Source organism: Balaenoptera physalus, assembly GCF_965194825.1.
Source record: "Balaenoptera physalus genome assembly, chromosome: 21".
NCBI classification, from domain to species: domain Eukaryota; kingdom Metazoa; phylum Chordata; class Mammalia; order Artiodactyla; family Balaenopteridae; genus Balaenoptera; species Balaenoptera physalus.
In genome coordinates, this window is record NC_138902.1 from 21429027 (window position 1) to 21448750 (window position 19724).

General features: G+C 38.3%; 1 protein-coding gene across 1 annotated transcript; it reads left to right on the top strand.

Moving 5' to 3' along the window:
* Window positions 1-512: 512 nt before the first annotated feature.
* On the top strand, window positions 513-19150 carry SARAF (store-operated calcium entry associated regulatory factor). Its single transcript, XM_082444677.1, has 6 exons — window positions 513-851; window positions 9424-9602; window positions 12841-13258; window positions 15567-15696; window positions 16330-16484; window positions 18308-19150. The coding sequence occupies exons 1-6, from the start codon at window positions 749-751 to the stop codon at window positions 18331-18333; spliced, it is 1011 nt and encodes a 336-aa protein (XP_082300803.1). The 5' UTR covers window positions 513-748; the 3' UTR covers window positions 18334-19150.
* The last annotated feature ends 574 nt before the right edge of the window (window positions 19151-19724 follow it).

Here is a 19724-nt window from a genome sequence, read left to right on the forward strand (position 1 = left end):
ACAGCGCCAGACACATACTAGGCGTTCAACCTATATTTGTTGAATGAATGAATTAAGGAGAGAAATTGAGCACTGTCAGACCTCAAAGATAATGCCTATGCACTCTTAACTGTTTTCCCTGGTTGGTTATTTAGGTGGTAGTTTCTCCTCCGGATATCTTGTAAATTCCCACTGTCTCCACGTGGAAGGAAATATGTAAAGGTTCTGAGCGTCTCCGTGCTGCCTCTCTCAAATCCACTCTGTATTTAGCAAGCTAATGGAACACAAATCATGCGCCAGACGCTGTGCTAGTTGCTGAAGACGTGAAGTTGAGTAAGGCACAGTAGCGTCCCTCGGGAAGGTTATTAAGGTTTTGTAAATAACGTGACTACACTTAGATTTTGCGTTGTGATGGTTTCAGTCTTCGCGCTGAACCGTCAGGAGGGCGGCCCTAGGCCCCGCCCACAGCCTCTGCGTCCCGCCCTTGGCTCCGCCCTCAACGGAGGCACCCCGCCCTCGACTCCGCCCGCAGCCGCGCTGGGCTCCAGGGGCGGGGACAGCAGCGACCACTCCAGTTCCCCCACGCGCTGCCGCTGTAGTAACGTCAGACTCGCGCACGGACCTTCACTGCGGCAGGGGCCCTGCGTTAGACCTTCCTTTCTCCGCGGCGGAAGCTGCCGGCGTCGGTGCTTAGCGGTGCGCGGCCTTCCGCAGCCAGGGTTCCGGCCCGCGAGCTCCCGGAAGCCGCGCTCCATCTTCACCGAGCGCCATGGTGGCGGCCGGCGGGCCGGAAGCGGCTGGACGCTGCGCTCTGTTCAGCCTCCTTTTGCTTCTGCTGATCGCGGGCTCTGCCCGGGGCTGGCACGACCCTGGTGAGTGCTGCCTTCACTCCCCCCTTCCTGCTGCCTTCAGGCAGCGCTAAGAGGCTCCACCATTTCTGTTCGCCGCCCCTTGAGCCCTTCTACCCTAATTCCTCATTTCCATCCTCTTCGCTGTTCATCTGTGCCCTTGCCTGACCTCTTTGCTCTTCGCAGACGTCCTCCTGGACGAGTGTGGACTGTTGGGGAGTGGGCGGGGCGGGACTACTCTAGTGTTGTTAACGTTCCCTTCTCCCTTGCTTGGACTCCCAGAATTTGCCCACCTTCTTTCTCGGGCTACAGCCCTCATTCCCTGGGTCTGGCCGGAAAGCTCGACCCTCACCTGCGCATCTTGCTTTGTTGTCAAAACTGTCTGATGTCATCGTCGCTGACTGTTGTCATGGCTGCCTGTTGCTGTACCTGGCAGTTACCATGGCACCGGCAGTCCTTGAGTCACAGTGGACAGGGCTGCAAACCTTGGAGGTAGGTTAGCAGAATCATAGACTGTACTATTTATGTGAGCACAGCTCACGCTGCTTATTCTGACCATTACAGTGACGTACATTGCGTTACACCGGCTTTTCCTGTTGAATTAAAAAAAAATTTTTTTTGTGATGGTACACGATAAGTGATTTCTAGGAAAAAAAGTTCTTTTATATCACTATGTTATTAGAATTGTCTAACGAATTTTTATGGGATCGAGAATATTCCATGTAATTAATACATATGTGTGTGTATATATATGTATACATACATACATACAGTTTTCCATTTAATAAATGATGCATGCTGTTAAGTTGGAGTGATGTAAAAAATGACTTTCAAACAATGAAAACATCATTTTTGTTTTGGGGAGTAAAGATGTTAAAGCATGTAAGGTGTACCCATATTGCAGTCGTGATTTGGTGATAGGAAATGCCTGTGTTTTTGAACTTAAGCAACAGATTTATTTCTGTTGCTTCTTATTTTTATTCTTAAATGCTAAAATGAGAGAGAAGGTGCTATTTGTAAGTACTTGATTTTGCGTACTCCTTTGATGTGGATGTTTTATTACTAATTAATAAAAAGCCAAGTTGGATTTAAATGTCTGTACATTTTCCTTATGTATTTCTAGAAAGTTTTATATAGAGAGGAGACTTTGATCAGAATTACAATTTAAAAACTGGATTAAAACATTAGTTGAACCCTCAATCAATTCTTGAATAAAAAAAGTAGGTTTACAGATGAAGAGTCAGGGGAATAAAAAAACAGAGCCAAATTTAAATTAATGATGAACATTTTCCTGGTAGCTCTTTGCGTACCTACTCTATAAAACTATTGTTCTGGAACAAAAGGCACCAAAATATTTTGCAGAGTAAACACAATCAAACTACATGGCCTTAAATTTCTTTTGAGGAACTATTTTATGAAGGCATTTTATTGAGTTAGTTTTTATCAAGTAGTTTTATCAAGCAGTAGTCAGTCCCTCATTTGTCTTTTGTTTGACTTTGGTTGTACTCACTTTGTCTTTAGCTAACATAAAGCAAAAATTTGTCCAGAAAAAAAAAAAAATTGTGCCAGTTCTAAAGAGATACCTAAAAATTTTCACAATTCTTTATTGAGCTACTTTGTATTTGTCACTCTTCTGGGTGTTGGGAATATTGCAGTGAACGAAACAGTGTTTCGCCCTGGAGTTTACACCTATTGAGGAGAAATAGAAAATAAACAAATCAGGTAAATAGCATGTCATATTGTGAATAGTGGTTTGGACATTGATAAAACAGGGAAAGGAGGGCAGGGTGTGCAGGCAGAAGCAGGGATTTTCAAAATATACATTAGTCAGGGAAGAAGTCACTGTTAAGGTGACATTTGATGAGAACCCTGAAGGGACGGGTCTGCTATGACCTGTATTCTATCCTATTCTATTCTATTCTGTATTTTTTTTAATATGATCTGTATTTTAAAGGCACATTCTGTCTGCTCTGTGGAAAACAGACTGTGGGAGCGAGAGTGGGTGGGGGGAAGCTGGGAGGCCAGTGAAGGGACTGCTTGTGCAGTAAGTGTCGAGAGTGGTGATGGTTGGCGGCGGTGGGGGGAAGCAGTGCAGTTGGTGAGAGTGGTGGGCTTCTCAGCTGTTCTGAAGGTGGAGCTGACATGATACTCTGAGGGATTAGATACAGGGGTTAGAGGAGGAGAGAAGACAAAGATAACTCCAAGGTTTTGGGTCTGAGTGACTAGAAGGATGGAATTACCGTTTCCTGAGATGTGGGATTGTGGGAGAATCAGGCTTGGGGGAGTTTGGTTTTGTTCATCTTAAGTTTGAGACCTGCAAGTGGATTTCGATTTGTGAGTCTGGACTTCAGGGAAGTCTGTGTCACCCTTGACTGATGTACTAGTGGAGTAAGGTTGTGAGCATTTTGTTCTTAGACCTTGTCTTAGTTCGAGCTGCTATCACAAAATACCACAGACTGAGTGGTAAGCAGCATTTATTCCTCGCATTCTGAGGCTGGGAAGTCTTAAGATCAAGGTGCGAGCATGTTTGGTGTCTGGAGAGGGCCCTCTTCCTGCTCTGCAGATGACTGTCTTCTTGTTATGTTCTCACATAACAAGAGCAGGGGTGGGGCAGGGTGGGGGTAGGTGGGGTGAGTGGGTGGATGGGGGCCCTGGTCTCTTCCTCTTCCTACACGGGCACTAATCCCTTCACTGGGGCTCCATCCTCAGAAGCTCATCTAAAACTAATCACCTCCCAAAGGCCCTGCCTCCAAATGCCATCACACTGGGGATTAAGGCTTCAACATATGTATTCTGGGTGACACAACACATAGCAACCTTTAGGATCTCTAGGGAAGAAAGATGCTGTAGAGGCATGGTAATGATAACACATAGGTATATGGCTCCTTAAACATTCTCAGTAATATTTATCATACTTGATCACCTATTATGTGTCAAGTACTCTGCCACATAATTTTAGTAAATCATATCTAAACTTCACAACCAGTTTTAAGGTTGATATCGTTTTAACTTTACAGGTAATTTCTATACAGATAAATTGACTTGGCTGAAGTCATACAGCAAGTTGGTGGTGGGAATTTAGTTCAGTGTTCTTTGCATTATCTCAGCCCTGCTACAACAAATTCAAGTTGTTATTATTCCCATTATTTAGTTTAATAATATTCTGATTTTTTAAACCATTGAACATTTTCATTGTTATAATTTTTTATTTATTAGGAGGTAGGTTGAGTTTAATATAGCATATTTTATTTTAGTATAGTTCTTGGAAATTTAGATATTTGGATCATGTGGAATTAAATTTTTATATAGCTTTAGGTGGATTTTATTCTAGCTGTGTAGTCAGTTATGACAAAACCATTTATTAAAGAAGACATCCTTTTTCCACTAAATTGAAAAGCCCGCTTTTGCTGGTTGGAGAAGAGTTTCCTTTCATTTAAGGAGTAGTCTCTCAGAATCACTGTTCTGTACAGTATTACTGAGATCCCACTTGAGGCTACTGCAACTCGTTGTAACTCAGACCCAGTTTACTCTACTTTTTAAATTACTTGTGGGTTTGAGATGCATCATTTGTCTTTCCTCACACAGGCTAAGCAGGGCAGAAAGAGTTGTGCAGAATATTGAGTTTTGTCAACGGTAAAGGATGCTATTGTGCTTCGTTTTATAAATAAAATATGGTGATGCTTGATAAAAAAAAAAACACCTAGAAAACAAAAACCCACTTTATCTTGTATTGAATTTCCACATATATCTGGATTTATTTCTAGACTTTCTTTTGTTTCACAGTTCACTTGTCTGTTTCTGTTACTATTCCATACTATTTTGATTATTTTAATTTTATAGTAAGCTTTATTATTTGGTAAAACAATGCATTCTTTTTTTTAAATTGATGTATTGTTGACTTGCAATATTAGTGTCATGTTTACAACATAGCAATTTAATATTTTTATAGATTATACTCCATTTAAAGTTATTACAAAATAATGGCTCTATTTCCTTGTGCTGTACAATATATCCTTTTTGCTTATTTAAGCAATGTATTCTTTTTCAGAAATTTTTTTGGCTGTTTATAGACATTAATTTTTCCATAAGCCTTTAACATAATTTCTTTCTAGTTCCAAAAAAACCCAGTAGGGACTTCCCTGGTGGCACAGTGGTTAAGAATCCGCCCACGAATGCAGGGGACACGGGTTCGAGCCCTGGTCCGGGAAGATCCCGCATGCCGTGGAGCAACTAAGCCCGTGCGCCACAACTACTGAGCCTGTGCTCTAGAGCCCGTGAGCCACAACTACTGAGCCCACATGCCACAACTACTGAAGCCCATGCGCCTAGAGCCCATGCTCTGCAACAAGAGAAGCCACCGCAATGAGGAGCCCGCGCACCGCAACGAAGAGCAGCCCCCGCTCCCCGCAACTAGAGAAAGCTCACGCACAGCAACGAAGACCCAACGGAGCCAAAAAAAAAAAAAAAAAAAAAAAAAGCAAAAAACAAAAAAGCTCAGTTGGGCTTCTGGTTGGAAGTGCATTAAATTTATTTAGGTTCTGTTATATATATATATTTCTTATATAGATCATCACATATTGACCCTAAGTTTATTTCTAGATATTTTATGGATGTATGTAGTTTGTCACTAATTTGAGATAGACTTTACATTTTCTTTTGTAATCGGACATTACAATTACAGAAAAAGCTTTTGCCTTTGGGTAATTGATAAAATATCCAGCCGTTTTGTCAAATTCTCTTAATATAGCAGGGTTGTCTTTTGGGAAGTTCTCTTGGATTTTGTAGGTCCAACAACTCTAAATAAAATGTTTATTTCTACTACTCTTTGTACCAAGCGTGACAGACATTGTTGGATGATTACTCAGAAGCTGTTCTCTACTTTCTTCTCCTTGTGTTCCTCCACATAGATACTGGAAAAGCCAAATACTCATTTTATTAGAATCCCTTGACACTAAGTCATTCTCGTCAGTCTACTGGAGGAATTCTGGGGAAAATGTTTTAAGTTTTGATGGAAAGTCATTAATCTTATATTCTCTGTTTTCTTTCAACTCTCTCTTTTTTAAAATGTTGATATATTTTAATGTAAGTTACAGGCATCATGATAGGCCATAACTAAATCCTTCAATATAAGCCTTTTTTAATGAACTTTTCCCCACCTAGTAAAAATAACATTACATCTAACAAAATTGACCCTAATTTCTTAATATCAACTAATTACTCATTCCATAGCCAGATATCACAGTTGTCCCTAAAATGTCTGAACTAGTTTGTTCAAACCAGGGCCCAGTCCAGGACCAGGCATTGCATCTGACTGAATTATCCCTTAAGTCTTTTGAAAATGTAGAATGGTCTCTTTTTTTCATGCTACTGCTTTGCTGAAGGGATTGGGCCAGTTGTCCTTTAGAATATCGTACATTCTGGATTCTGTTTTCTCATGACATTGTTTTAGCTTTCTTTTTTCTTCCCTGTATTTCTAGTAAACTGAATGCTAGGTCCAAAGGATTGATTAGGTTCATATTAAATACTTCTGGGGATTACATCATAGGAGATGGTGTAATATCGATTTTTATACCATTAGCAGTGCTAAGTTTGACTAGTGGATTACAGTGGCTTATTTCTCCCCCGTGAAGTTACACTTTTCCCCTTTTATGACTAGAAAGCACTCCGTGTAATGTTACTTGGCACCATACCAATATCCATTCACTTAATGATTTTAAAACTAATTAATCCTTTTCTGAATCTGTTTCTTTAGGGGTTGGAAGATGACGATTTTTCTAATTCTGTCACTTCTTCTGCATTTATTGATTGATATTCTTCAGTAAAGTTGAGATTTTCCTTATCAACTGAGGCTATTTCAGATTATGGTTCTGGCTGGAAATTCAGGATAAACATTTAATTTAAAATCGTTAATTGCTAGTTTTCAAACTAAGGAGGCAATTGGTAGCCACTTTAAGTATAGACAAGTGAGTTTTTGGCTTTCCCTTTGAGGATTATTATGGATTCCTGGGTTTTCATAGGTTGAACATGATTTGCCACATATAGTCACTATCTTGCTGGTCAGTCTTGCTTTTGGTGTCTTAAGATCTTTCCCATCCCAGGACCATAAACATATTCTTTCTTTTTGTGCTTTCTTCTAGTATTTTTAATTTGTTGTTTGTTTTATGGTAAGTGTTTAACCATCAGGGATTAATTTTTATACATTGTGCACATGATCAATTTTCCTAATCCTGTGTTACTGTTTACATTATTATAGATTTAATTACAGATATGTTTTGATTGCTGTCACCCAATTTTCCTTTCTTTGTTATTGGTTTTCAGCTGTCTTTTTACTATTTTATATGTTATTATATTACTTTATATTATTATATTTCTAGTTTTATTGTATTTTGGTGAGAGAAGGGTGACCAGTAAGTCTCAGCTTAGTCAAATTTATTAAGCTCTTTTTTTTGGTAAATAAATATAAATAAGATCTGTATTTGCTGACATGAGGGAATATCCTTGATGTCTGATTAAGTGCAAAAGCATGTGAAGAGTAATATGCACTGTATGATTCGATTTTATAAAAATACACTAACAAAAATCAAAACAACTCTTGTATATGTATCTGTTTGTGTGAGCAAGAAAAAGGTAATGACCAGGCTGCTAATTTTGGTTATCACAGAAATGTGAAATTGGAGGAAGAATGGATTTCTCTTTTTAAAAGGAAAAAGTGTTACTTTTACATTTAAAAAAATTGTGAAATATGTATGTATATGTGTATGTATATATGTATGTGTATATATGTATGTGTGTGTATATATATATATATATATATATATATATATATGAATGAAAAGAGCTGGGGAGACCATCTAGGGATGTAGCTTCTTCTCAAGCAGCTTTCACCTTGTAGTGCTTGCTTTAGTCAGCTCCAATTCAAGAGCTGCCATTTCCTGTTGCTTTTAGGGATTCCATTATGTGTGTCAGGTTGGTTCTCAGTTTTCCCACCTGCTGGTCTGGCACTTGACTTACATTTAGGACTAGTCACCTAACTATTGGTCCATCTGCTTTCATCTTCCAAAATTCTGTTACCATCTCCTTTTCTGTTTTGCCTGACCTTGTTTGTTCACATCAGCAAAACAATTCATTTATTGTACTTTCAGTGGAATTTGAGAGGCAGCAAATTTTGCTAATTTGACAGGTTGAATATAGGGAATTGGGTGCTAACAAAATGGTGGAAAGTCATGTCTGCTACATCTGCAGCAGTGGACACTGGATGGCTCACATCAAGCCTCTCAGCATCCACGACGCTAATTACGGAGCACTGGCCAGTGTCAGGAAAACCCCGAGCCCCCATGACTGCCTGCTAGCCTGAGCACAGTCTGAGTCTAAGCTCTGGTCTCCAGATCTCGCTTAAGTCCCTCCGGTTGACAGAACCGAAATCACGTTTGGGATTTGTAGCTGCAAGAGGTTTTAGGAGTCTTTTAGCTTTGCAAGAAGTCATACTAGTTTGAGGGCAAAATGGATGTTGAGTGAACCAATCCACAGTATCTTCCATCATAATCTGAGAACGATAAGTAGGAAGACTATTCATTTCCCAATAACACTTCAAAATTCATTTATGTATTGATACATCAATGCCGGCAGTAATTTCCTTGTTTTGACTTCTTTTTAAATATGCTTTGTCAATATGATTTTTAATTTGTGAAATAGTTTAACTTTTTAATTTTTAAAATTGTGAAATATTTAAAATATTTAAACCCACAGAAGTACACAATGAAAACCCATGTACTCACCACCCAGTTTTATTGAATCTTTACATTGTACTATATTTGCAAGCAAACCTCCCCCCTGCAAAGTAATAAAACATTAGGGATAGAGAGCGAAAGTCTCTGCTCTCCCTCTCACCTCAGAGGTGCTCCGAACTTGGTGTTTAGTCATTCCTATGCATGTTTTCATACCACTGGTATATACACGTATAGACCTTAACAATACGTAGTGCTGTTTTGCCAGTTTTCGAGGTTTATGTAAAGCTATCCTACTAAACATTCTACAACTTGCATTTTGCTTAAAATGTTTTTACTATTTCTATTCTGATACATGAATTCTAGTTCACTCATTTTAACTGCTATAGAATATTCCACTTTGTGAATAGGCCAAAATTTTATTAAACCGTTCATCTGTTGACAGACATTTAAGTCATTAAATGTGCTTCAGGAACATTCATGTATATGTTTTGCTATTTTAATTAACCATTGATATTATTGTCGATTGTCATACAGTAGTACAACGTTTCAGGTAAATGAACTTTTGGTTCTGATTTTGCAAAAATTATGTAGAACTTACGATATAGAAGCAGTTTAGGGGACATCAATCCTGAAATGAAGGGAGACCTTAAAGGAGTGACTTTCTGACTTTTGTGCAAAGGGCCTGAAGGTTGTTGCGATGGCTTTGGGATTTGGGAAACTGTTCCATCTTCTCTTCCTTAGTCATCCTCAAAAGGCAAGAAAGACCCTTACTTTTGAAAGTATTTTCGATGACAAGAGTTTTACTAGAGTGAATCTTTCTATATGACAAGATATTTACCATCTGTTTATCTGTGTTCTTACTGTTTCAGACAGAATATTGTTGCGGGATATAAAAGCTCTTACCCTCCACTATGACCGCTATACTACTTCCCGTAGGTTGGATCCGATCCCACAGTTGAAATGTGTTGGAGGCACAGCTGGATGTGATTCTTATACCCCCAAAGTCATACAGTGTCAGAACAAAGGCTGGGATGGTTATGATGTACAGGTAATACTCTTTATGTTGATGGCAGTCTAAATGGAATCCTTTTCAGTGAAGTGTTTATTGAGACATTATTCAGTATTTTGGGGAAGTACATATAGAAAATCTCAGGTTACCTAAAATATATAAATATAAATCAATGATTCGGTCTCTGGAAGAAACATCCTCTGAAAGAAATGAACTGATTTTAAAGCCTGGAAATATTCATTGTAATCTTTATACCAAAACTTTCTTATAAGACATTAGTAAATTTTCAAAACTTTTCATATACTTGGGGGTGGGGGGTAGGGGATTTCTTTTGGTTGTCATTTCTCTGTCATTCCTCAAAGAATACCAACCTATCCTTAAAAAATAAAGTTAAGATGATAAGGAATTGTGGATTGTAAGTGGGGGTGGGGTTCATGTGTCCCTATTGTGCTTCAAATGCCTGATTTTAAAGTTGTTTTAGAACTGAGGGTGGTTACTTATGAATGAAAGCATTTCAGTGGGCTTTATTGTCTTCAGGTCTTTGGCATTTTGTACTTAGGATAGACCACCTCCTTGAAGTTCCAAAATTTATTACCCTTTAGAAATGGAATAGATTTTAAGTGAATTCAGTTTAAATCAATACTTATAGATTTCTACTTTGTATTCTGCCTGCTTTGAGAAAGCATTTAAGATGGTTGGTCATTCGGCCAGAAACTTGCTTTGACAGTTTTCCCTTCCATCAGAGTGAGATTCTTGTTTGATACAACCTTTGTGCCTAGTGTATGCAGTTCCGGGAGAGAGTTCATATTTGCTTGGTGATATGTATTTCACAACATTTTTTCCTAGTCTTGCTAACCGAATCACAGAATCTTCAGGTTAAAGCTGAAATTACTTTTAATTTTATATTACTTTTCAGTCTTGATGGAAAAAAGATACTAACGGCAAAGTCATTCATTAAACATATATTAAACAGTATTATACAAAAATGAATGATGGAGTCACAACCCTCAAGAAACTCTCTTCCTAGGAGAAAAGATAAGACAAGCACTCACATTACATCTAGGTGCCAACAAAGTATTGTAAAGTCACGTCCAGTTGGAGGGATTGGAAAGACTTAAAGAAGAAAGTATTATATGTACTGTGTTAGTAAGGAAGGATAACATTTTTAGAGCTGAAGAGATAGAGAAGGGAATGAATGGCATGAGCAAGGAAGTATAGAGGACGTCATACATTGACTTATGTTTAGTAGCAGGAGAGAGGTTCTTCTAATTCCAGGAGTATAAATATAATAATTAGAAGCCACTTTTAGTATATGCTATTAAGGAAATGACAATTAACATGAAATACCGATAGAGATTGAGTTTGTTTTATTTACCTAAATCAACAAGCTTATAAATCTTCCTCCAAATAAAATTATTTAAAAAATGGAATAGTGTAGAACAACAACAACAAAATAGAAAAATTGTATATTATCCAAATTAAAAACTTCTGGGCTTCAACAGACACCATCAAGAAACCGAAAAGGACACACACAATAGGAGAAAGCTTTTGCAGTCATATATCTGATTGGGGACTTGTGTCCAGGGTATATGAAGAACTGTTACAACTCAGTAAGAAGAGATATAACCAAATTTAACAGTGGGTAAGGCATCTGACTAGACATTTCTCCAAAGAAGATATGCAGTTGGCCAATAAACATGTGAAAAAATGTTCAGCATCATTAGCTGAAAAAGTGTGCAGCATCAGGGGAATACAAGTCAAAACCACAGGAAGATACCAGTTCCTAGCCAACAGGATGCCTGTAGTCAGAAAGGCGGCGTAGCAGGTGTTGGTGAGGATGTGGAGAGACCCTCATACACTGCCGTTAGGGATGTGAAATGGCGCAGCCACCTTGGAAAACGGGCAGTTTCTCAAAGGTTTAAACATAGAGTTACTGAATGCCTAGTCATTCCACTCGTAGGTGTGTACCCAAGAGACTTGAAAATGTGTGTCTGCACAGAAACATACTAAACGTTGTAACAGCGTTATTCATAAAAGGCAAAAAGTAGAAACAACCCAAGCGTCCATCATTGATGAATGAAGAAACAAAATGTGGTATATCTATACGATGGAATATTATTTAGCCATAAAAAGGAATGAAGTGCTGATTTATGCTACAACGTGTGTGAACCTTGAAAACGTTCTGCCAAGTGAAAGAAGCCAGTCACGTAGGACCACGTATTGTATGATTCCGTTTACATGAAATGTCCAGAGTAGGGGAATCCTTGCAGACAGATTGGTGGTTGCTTAGAGCTAGGAGACTTGGGGGGAAACAGGGAGTGACTGCTAAGGGAGATGAGATTTCTTTTGGGGGCGATGAAAATATTCTGAAATTGATTGTGATGATGGTTGCACAGCTCTGTGAATATACTAAAAACCATTGAAATGGGTGAATGTCTAGTATGTGAATTATATCTGAATAAAGCTGATACAGTGTACCTGAAGTTTGAAAGAGGAAGATAATTTGTCCAAAAAAGAGAAAAGCAATGGAACCAATCAGATCTATCTTGGCTTACATCTTTTTTAATGTTGTTAGAGAAGCATATTACCTACTCAGCTCAAAATAGTTATAGAATTCAAACTAGACCTGGGCTTTTTTTTTTAAGCTGGAAAATTTTGAGGCTAGCGTAGATTCTTTTTGCAGTTTTTCTAAATGTCTTTTTAAAAAAACTTAAGAAAATTACTTATTGGATTGGACCTTGGGAAAGGTAGTCCGTGGTTTTTATAGAATTTGTGTAGGAAGTTTTTCTCAGAAGGTTATATCAAAAGCTACCAGATATTCATTATTTAAAAAATGGAATAGTGTAGAACAACAACAGCAACAAAATATGCTGATATTTGAGCCTTAATGTTGGAAAAAACCCCTGTTTTTAAAGAAAGCATCTTCAACAGTAGTTAAAAAGTTGACATTTAAAAAACTTGCTTAAAATTAATAAATTAGGGAATGCTTAACATGTGCAGAAGAATTCTTGGCATCTATATGTGAGGAATAAAGAACAGTAGTAAAATGGGCACTCATGTGCCCACCACCTAGCTTAAGTAGAGCAGTCATGTCACCAGTACCTTGGAAGCCCCTGGTTTGCCCTCCCCCAACACAGAAATACTCGTCCTGAATTTTGATTATCATTCCCTTGCTTCATTTTGCTGTTTTATGACAGCTATTTAGCGCAAATAATGTATATTAAATGAAAAAAAATATCTTTTGGTTCTAATAACCTGTTTCTACTTTTCTTCACAGTGGGAATGTAAGACCGATTTAGATACCGCGTACAAATTTGGAAAAACTGTGGTGAGCTGTGAAGGCTATGAATCCTCTGAAGACCAGTATGTACTGAGAGGTTCCTGTGGCTTGGAGTATCACTTAGATTACACGGAACTTGGCCTGAAGAAATTGAGAGAGTCTGGAAAAAGCCATGGCTTTAACTCTTTCTCTGATTATTATAATAAGTTGTACTCCCGAGAATCTGGTAGCATCAGTGGAGTGCTTACCATCGTGGTGCTACTTGCTCTTGCCTTTGGAGTTTATAAATTCTTCCTTAGTGATGGTCATGATTCTCCTCCACCATATTCTGAGTATCCTCCACATTCCCATCGTTATCAGAGATTCACCAACTCTGCAGGACCCTCTCCTGCAGGCTTTAAGTCTGAGTTCACAGGTATGTTTTCCTAGGCAATGGCAGTAAGTAGGGTAGAAGTCAGGTAGTGAATCCTGTGCTGGTTTCTGATATAGAAAATGGTTGCATTGGGAAACCAAAGCAGATTTGTCGTATTTTTTTTTACTTTCGACTTCTTTTACCTCTTCTGTTCTGTTTCTCTATAAGGTTAACTGTGATTACTATTTTAAGGATGCATGATTAAATTGCAAATCATCTCAGTCAAACTTGATCAGATGTGGTAATAAGCATTTACCTTGAACCCTGTCTCACACCACACACAAAATTCTATTCACCAAGTATTACAGAGCTCAACATAAAAGCAAAACAGTTAGGTTTCCAGAAGAAAACATAGGAAAATATTTGTCAGGGTAGGCAAAACTTTCTTAGAATGCAAAAAATACCAGCCAAAAAGAAAACAGGGATAAATTAGACTTTATTTAAATTAAGAATGTCTAGTCATCAAAGACAACATTAAGAGAGTGAAAAGGCAAGCCACAGACTGGGAGAAGGTATTTGTAAAACATATTTTCAACAAAGCACGTGTATCTACAGTACATAAAGAACTCCCACAAATCTGAGAAAAGACAGACAACCTAATTTAAAAACTGGACAGAGGATTTGAGCAGCCATTTTATAGTAAAAGAAGATATCCAGATGTCCAATAAAAATTTGAAAAGGTGCTCAGCATCATTAGTCGTCAGGAGAATGCAGATTAAAACCTGAGTTCTTAATTAACCACCATTTAATCATCTTAATGGCTAACATTAAAAAGACAGAGTACCAAGTAATGGCAAGGATGTAGTTAACTGGAACTTGCTGGAAGGAGTTAAAAGGATAAAACACTTTGGAAAACTGTCAGTATCTACTGAAACTAGACATATGCCATCCAGTGACCCAGCAATTTCATTCCTAGATGCATACCTAAGAGAAATGCACGCACGTGTGTACAAAAAGATCTGCACAAGAAATGTTCACAGCAGCTGTATTCACAGCAGCCAAAAACTGGAAATAGAATGTCCGTAAACATTAGAATGAGACAAATTGTTTTTTTTTCACACATTGGACTACTATACATAAATTTAGAAAAAACAAAAACAAAACTGATATAAGCAGTGGTGGAGGTCGACTCTCATGGACATAATGATACGCCAGAAGAGTACCTCCGTGTGATTCTATTTATAAAAAGTTCAAGAATGGGTAAAACCAAAGTGTGGTGAGAAAAGTCAGAGTTGGCTTCTCTCTGACATGGGTGGGTATCTATTGGGAGCTGTCGTGAGGGAGTCTCTGGGTGCTAGAAAGGTTTTACTGATGTGGGTAGTGATTACATGCATGGGTACCTACATACAGATTTATTATGCTGTACATGTGGGATTAGCACAGTTCCCTTTATGTATATGATACAGCAGTTTAAGAAAAACTTCCTCTGAGCAGAAGATTTTTTTTTTTTTTTGGTCCCTTTTAAGACCCGACTTCCCAACTAACAAATATCCTCCACTTGGATTCCTCCATTAGACACTCAGGTACAGCTCTCAACCTGGAGCTTCTAGACATGTCCACACAGTAGAAAGGAAGTAGCTCTGACACGTGGGGTCATCTTCTAGTAGCTGATCTGGAGCAGGGCAGATGTGACCTTACGGGAAGAAACCACCCTCCCCTGCCCTAAAAACATATCCCTCCTTTTCCTTGTGTGTGGGAAAGGCAGGTGCTCCTTAGTTATAAACCAGTATTTTATAAATACACTTTCTGAATACAACTTGTTTATAAGTTGAAGTATTATTATTATTTTTTATTTTTATTCTTTTTAAAAATAAATTTATTTTATTTATTTATTTTTGGCTGCGTTGGGTCTTTGTTGCTGTGTGCGGGCTTTCTCTAGTTGCAGGGAGCGGGGGCTACTCTTCGCAGCGGTGCGCGGGCTTTTCATTGTGGTGGCTTCTCTTGTTGCGGAGCACAGGCTCTAGGCGTGCGGGCTTCAGTAGTTGCAGCATGCAGGCTCAGTAGCTGTTGCTCGTGGGCTCAGTAGTTGTGGCTCACGGGCTCAGTAGTTGTGGCTTGCAGGCTCTAGAGCACAGGCTCAGTAGTTGCGGTGCACAGGCTTCGTTGCTCTGTGGCATATGGGATCTTCCTGGACCAGGGCTGGAACCTGGGTCCCCTGCATTGGCAGGCGGATTCTTAACCACTGTGCCACCAGGGAAGTCCCCTGAGTATTATTATTAAAGCATACAGATGAAACAATTGAAATGTCATATTATCTTTAGTTCTGTAGGCTATGGTTTAAGAGAGGATGCATAATCATTTTTATTTTTAGGACCGCATGGTGCAACTTCTGGTTTTGGCAGTGCTTTCACTGGACAACAAGGACATGAAAATTCAGGACCAGGGTTCTGGACTGGCTTGGGAACTGGAGGAATATTAGGATATTTGTTTGGCAGCAATAGGTAGGCTTTGCATTTATCTCACCTGCTCTTTAATTCAGCCTTTCTTTAGAGGCTTCTTTGTTTTGCTTACAATTTGACTGGATTTGTTTTGTTAAGGAGAATAAATTATGGTAACATTACCCTATCAAATCAGATTCTCTGGGGATGGGGAAGGAATGCCATCTGTGCTTTGATCAATATTATATGTGTTGTTTTCTTTCACATGTCATGCTTATAGATATGAGTTAGAAGAAAGACTGTTGACTCGACATCTGAGAAGGCAGGAAAGAACACAACATTTGGGGCACAGTTGGCATTCTGGTTTGGTTGGAGAATGATAGAAGCAAGGGTGGAAAGAGCTTGCGACCAGATTTTGGAATGTCTTCAGTTTAAATAGTGGTTTAAGTTTAGATTGTATTTGAATGCGAATTCAGAAAGAAAGAACCTTTATTCCCTGTCATTTTCTTTCCTCACAGCAATGACCATAAGAATGGCAGAAATATGAAACAGTGTTTATTTTATGTTAATCCTAATATAACAGAACACTGAGGAAAAAACACTTGATAAAAATTGTTTTCTGATGGTTTAGGAATAGGAGGGTATTTAAAAATCATAGTCACAAGAAAAATGCCTGATACACTTTTGTCTTTATAGAGCAGCAACACCCTTTTCTGACTCGTGGTACTACCCATCCTACCCTCCCTCATACTCCAGCACGTGGAATAGTCGTGCCTACTCACCACTTCGTGGAGACCCAGGAAGCTATTCAGCGTGTTCAAGCTCAGAGCCAAGAACCAGAACAGCATCAGGTGAGAGCAAAAAATCAAGAAGTTCCTATTCAGTAAAGTACAGAAACAATTTGGAACTTAGATGATTAACTATACATTTAGCAGTCATGGTTTTATGTGGTATACCCACCAGAAATATTAGTTGCACAATTCACTGAGATTAAAATATAATTCAGATCCATTCTTTCCTCCCACTTCTGTTCTTTAAAACTCAAACAGAAATTTGGTTTAGACTCATGTCTGTCACTAACCAAGGTTTTAACTTAAACCTCCCTGGACGTTGGTTTCCATATATGTTTAATTCTGGTTAACCTCTAGGGGTCCTTTAAGCTCTAAAATGGGAATTTTCTAGGTAGAAGGTTGAACTTTTCAATTTGGTAAAACTCAATAAAAATGTATTGAGCCATTCTTTAAATCATTGTCAAGAATATGTTTATTGCAATGGCTAAGAGGAAATTTTGTAAAGAAGCAGAGATATAATATAAAAAAACAAATCATGTGGAGTTAAATATCTAGCTAATTAGCAGAGAATTGGAGGTAGTGGATAATGAGGCGGTGATAGATTGCTGCGGGTTGGATTTGTCTTCTTCAGCAGAGGGAAGAAGTTATAGAACAATGAATAATTCTTGAAATTGACAGAAAATATATTTAAATATGTTTAAAAATGTCAGAGTGGAATTCTCATAGTGCTGGTGTGAATGAATTGATATGATCACTTTGAAAAGCTGTTAGGCATTACCTACTAAAATTGAACATAAGCATACTCAAGATCCAGCAGTTTCACAAATACGTAGTAACAGAAGTGCGTACACTTTTACACTTAAAGATAAGTACCAGCATGTTTGTAGCATCCTTATTCATAATAGCCTTCAACTGGAAGAAATCCATGTATCTTCCAGCAGTAAAATGGATGAATAAATTGAGTTACATTCATACAGTGGAATACTGTGCAACAGTGAGAATAAGTGAATAGTTGTATGCGATAATGTGGATAAATTTATCAGATGTAAAGAAAGAAGCCAGACACACAAGAATATGTACAATATGATTGCAACATTCATGTTTTATCAATATACATGTTTAAAAACAAGCAAAACTAATCTGTGGTGATAGATGTTAAGATAGTGGTTGCTTTGGGGGAGAAAAAGAGGTGGTAATGATTGACAAGATATATAAAAATGTAACTACGTAGGACATAATGTGACAAAAGAAAACTCATTCTCGGTGGAAACAAGAATTGTAAGAAACAGTATATATCAACTAGAAATGTATGGGACTTACGTGAAGAAAATCATAAGACATTACCAAATAACCTACAGGAAGATCTGAGAAAAACTGAGTTTCCAGATGGGAACACTTGTGGTCTTGTAACCTGTCTGTTAGCATGTTTGCGTCTTGGGGGAGCTGGGGATGCCTAAGTAACATTTACCATCAAAAGTCCGTGACCCTCTCCCATGTTACTTCTATTTACCGCTGGAGTCGTGAGAGGTAGCAGGGCCTGGCTTAGGCTCCACTGGCCTCTCTGCTGTTTGGCTCAGACTTTGGGTCTTGCCTGTACCATGCTGGCCCCAGCACAGAACACATCTTTGGTTTCCTGACTAAAAGTTATTCCCAGCAAGCGTGTGTGTGTTTAGCAGACTTGATGCTGATTGGATGGCTGGAAGGGCTGTTGTGGGGAGTTGATGCACTGAGTCCTGCAGCCCTGGTCCGCAAGCTCATTCTCTCCTTCTTCCCTCGAGTCTCGTACCATTTGCTAACAATAAACGTGTATTACTGTTGTAATTTTATAAGCAATTCTAATGCATTTTAAAAAACTAATATAAAATTTATTCTTCTCATTCTAGGATACGGTGGTACCAGAAGACGATAAGAAAGTAAAAAGTTGGGGTCAAACATTGGATGCAAAACTTCTGATTTTTCATCACTTTCTCTTATAAAACGTGCCCCTTGCTAACAACTGGGGAAAGGGAATATGCAAAAGTTCTGTGGTGTTTTGTCCTGTATAGCTTTTTGTATTCTGTTATTTGAGGCTAAGAGTTGACATAGGACAAAATGCTTATGTAGAGAATCGTATGTTTGTGTAACACGCAGATGTATATTATAGTTTTTGAAAGTGATGACTACTGTAGAATGCTGAGAATGTATTGTGTGATTTCTAACACCTGTGATGCCATAAGAAGCATTAAGAATGAAGGCTTTATACCAATAGACACTGAGTACAGAAACTTTCAGTCTTAGGTGGTTTTAGTTGTTGATTCATTACATCGTAGAAGCGATAATAATCTATTTGGTATGTGTTATTGGGTGTTTGCTGTTCTTCAAACATTTAAACCAAACTTTGGACTACTAATTATACTTCCCTGTGTGTTTTGATCACTTCTGAGCTCAGGAGCTTTGAACCTGTCCGTGGTGTGTGCGGTTCTGGTAAGTGAGAACTACCTTTTTAGGAAAAGGTAGAAACTAAGTATCTAGAAGGTTGTTGTGAATGGCAGTGTGCTGACAAAAATGCTTGAAGCCTCCATATTCATTTTTTTAAGAAGTAAAGTTCAAATGCCTCAGCAAAGGTTTTCTAATAACAGAAGCATGTAGTTCTCTGTGGAATCTCAGATGTTGTAGCAGTCTGTGTCAATCTTACATTAAAATGACAGAAAAAATAAAAACAAACAAACGGTTTTATTCTTTCTTTCTACCAGCCTTGACACAAATTCGTGTGACTTTTTTACCTTTTTTTTCCCAAAGGAAAGAGGGTTCATGCAGAAGTTCTCTCTCCCTAAACAGTAATTTCCTGTGATAGTCTTGCCTTAGCTACTGGTCACACCAAAAGCCTAAATTCAGGAATTCCAAGTTATACTCATTAAACTTCATTATTTTGCTAGGAAAGACAAGAACAGATTTGTGTTGTTATTATCACTACATATACTACTAATTCTTTTATTGAAGTACAGTTGCTGTATAATAATGTTACAGGTGTACAATATAGTGAGTCACAATCTTTAAAGGTTATACTCCACTTATAGGTATTATAAAATATTGGTTTTATTCCCTGTGTTGTACAGTATATCCTTGTAGCTTATCTTGTACCTAATAGTTTGTACCTCTTAATTCCCTACCCCTATATTACCCCTCCACTCTCCCCTCTCTCCACTAGTAACCACTATTTTGTTCTCTATATCTGTGTAGATACTACTGATTCTTATAGCTACAGTAGTCATTGTACCTTAACCAATGGGTTTCAGGATTCTTGCTTTCTTGAAAATTATG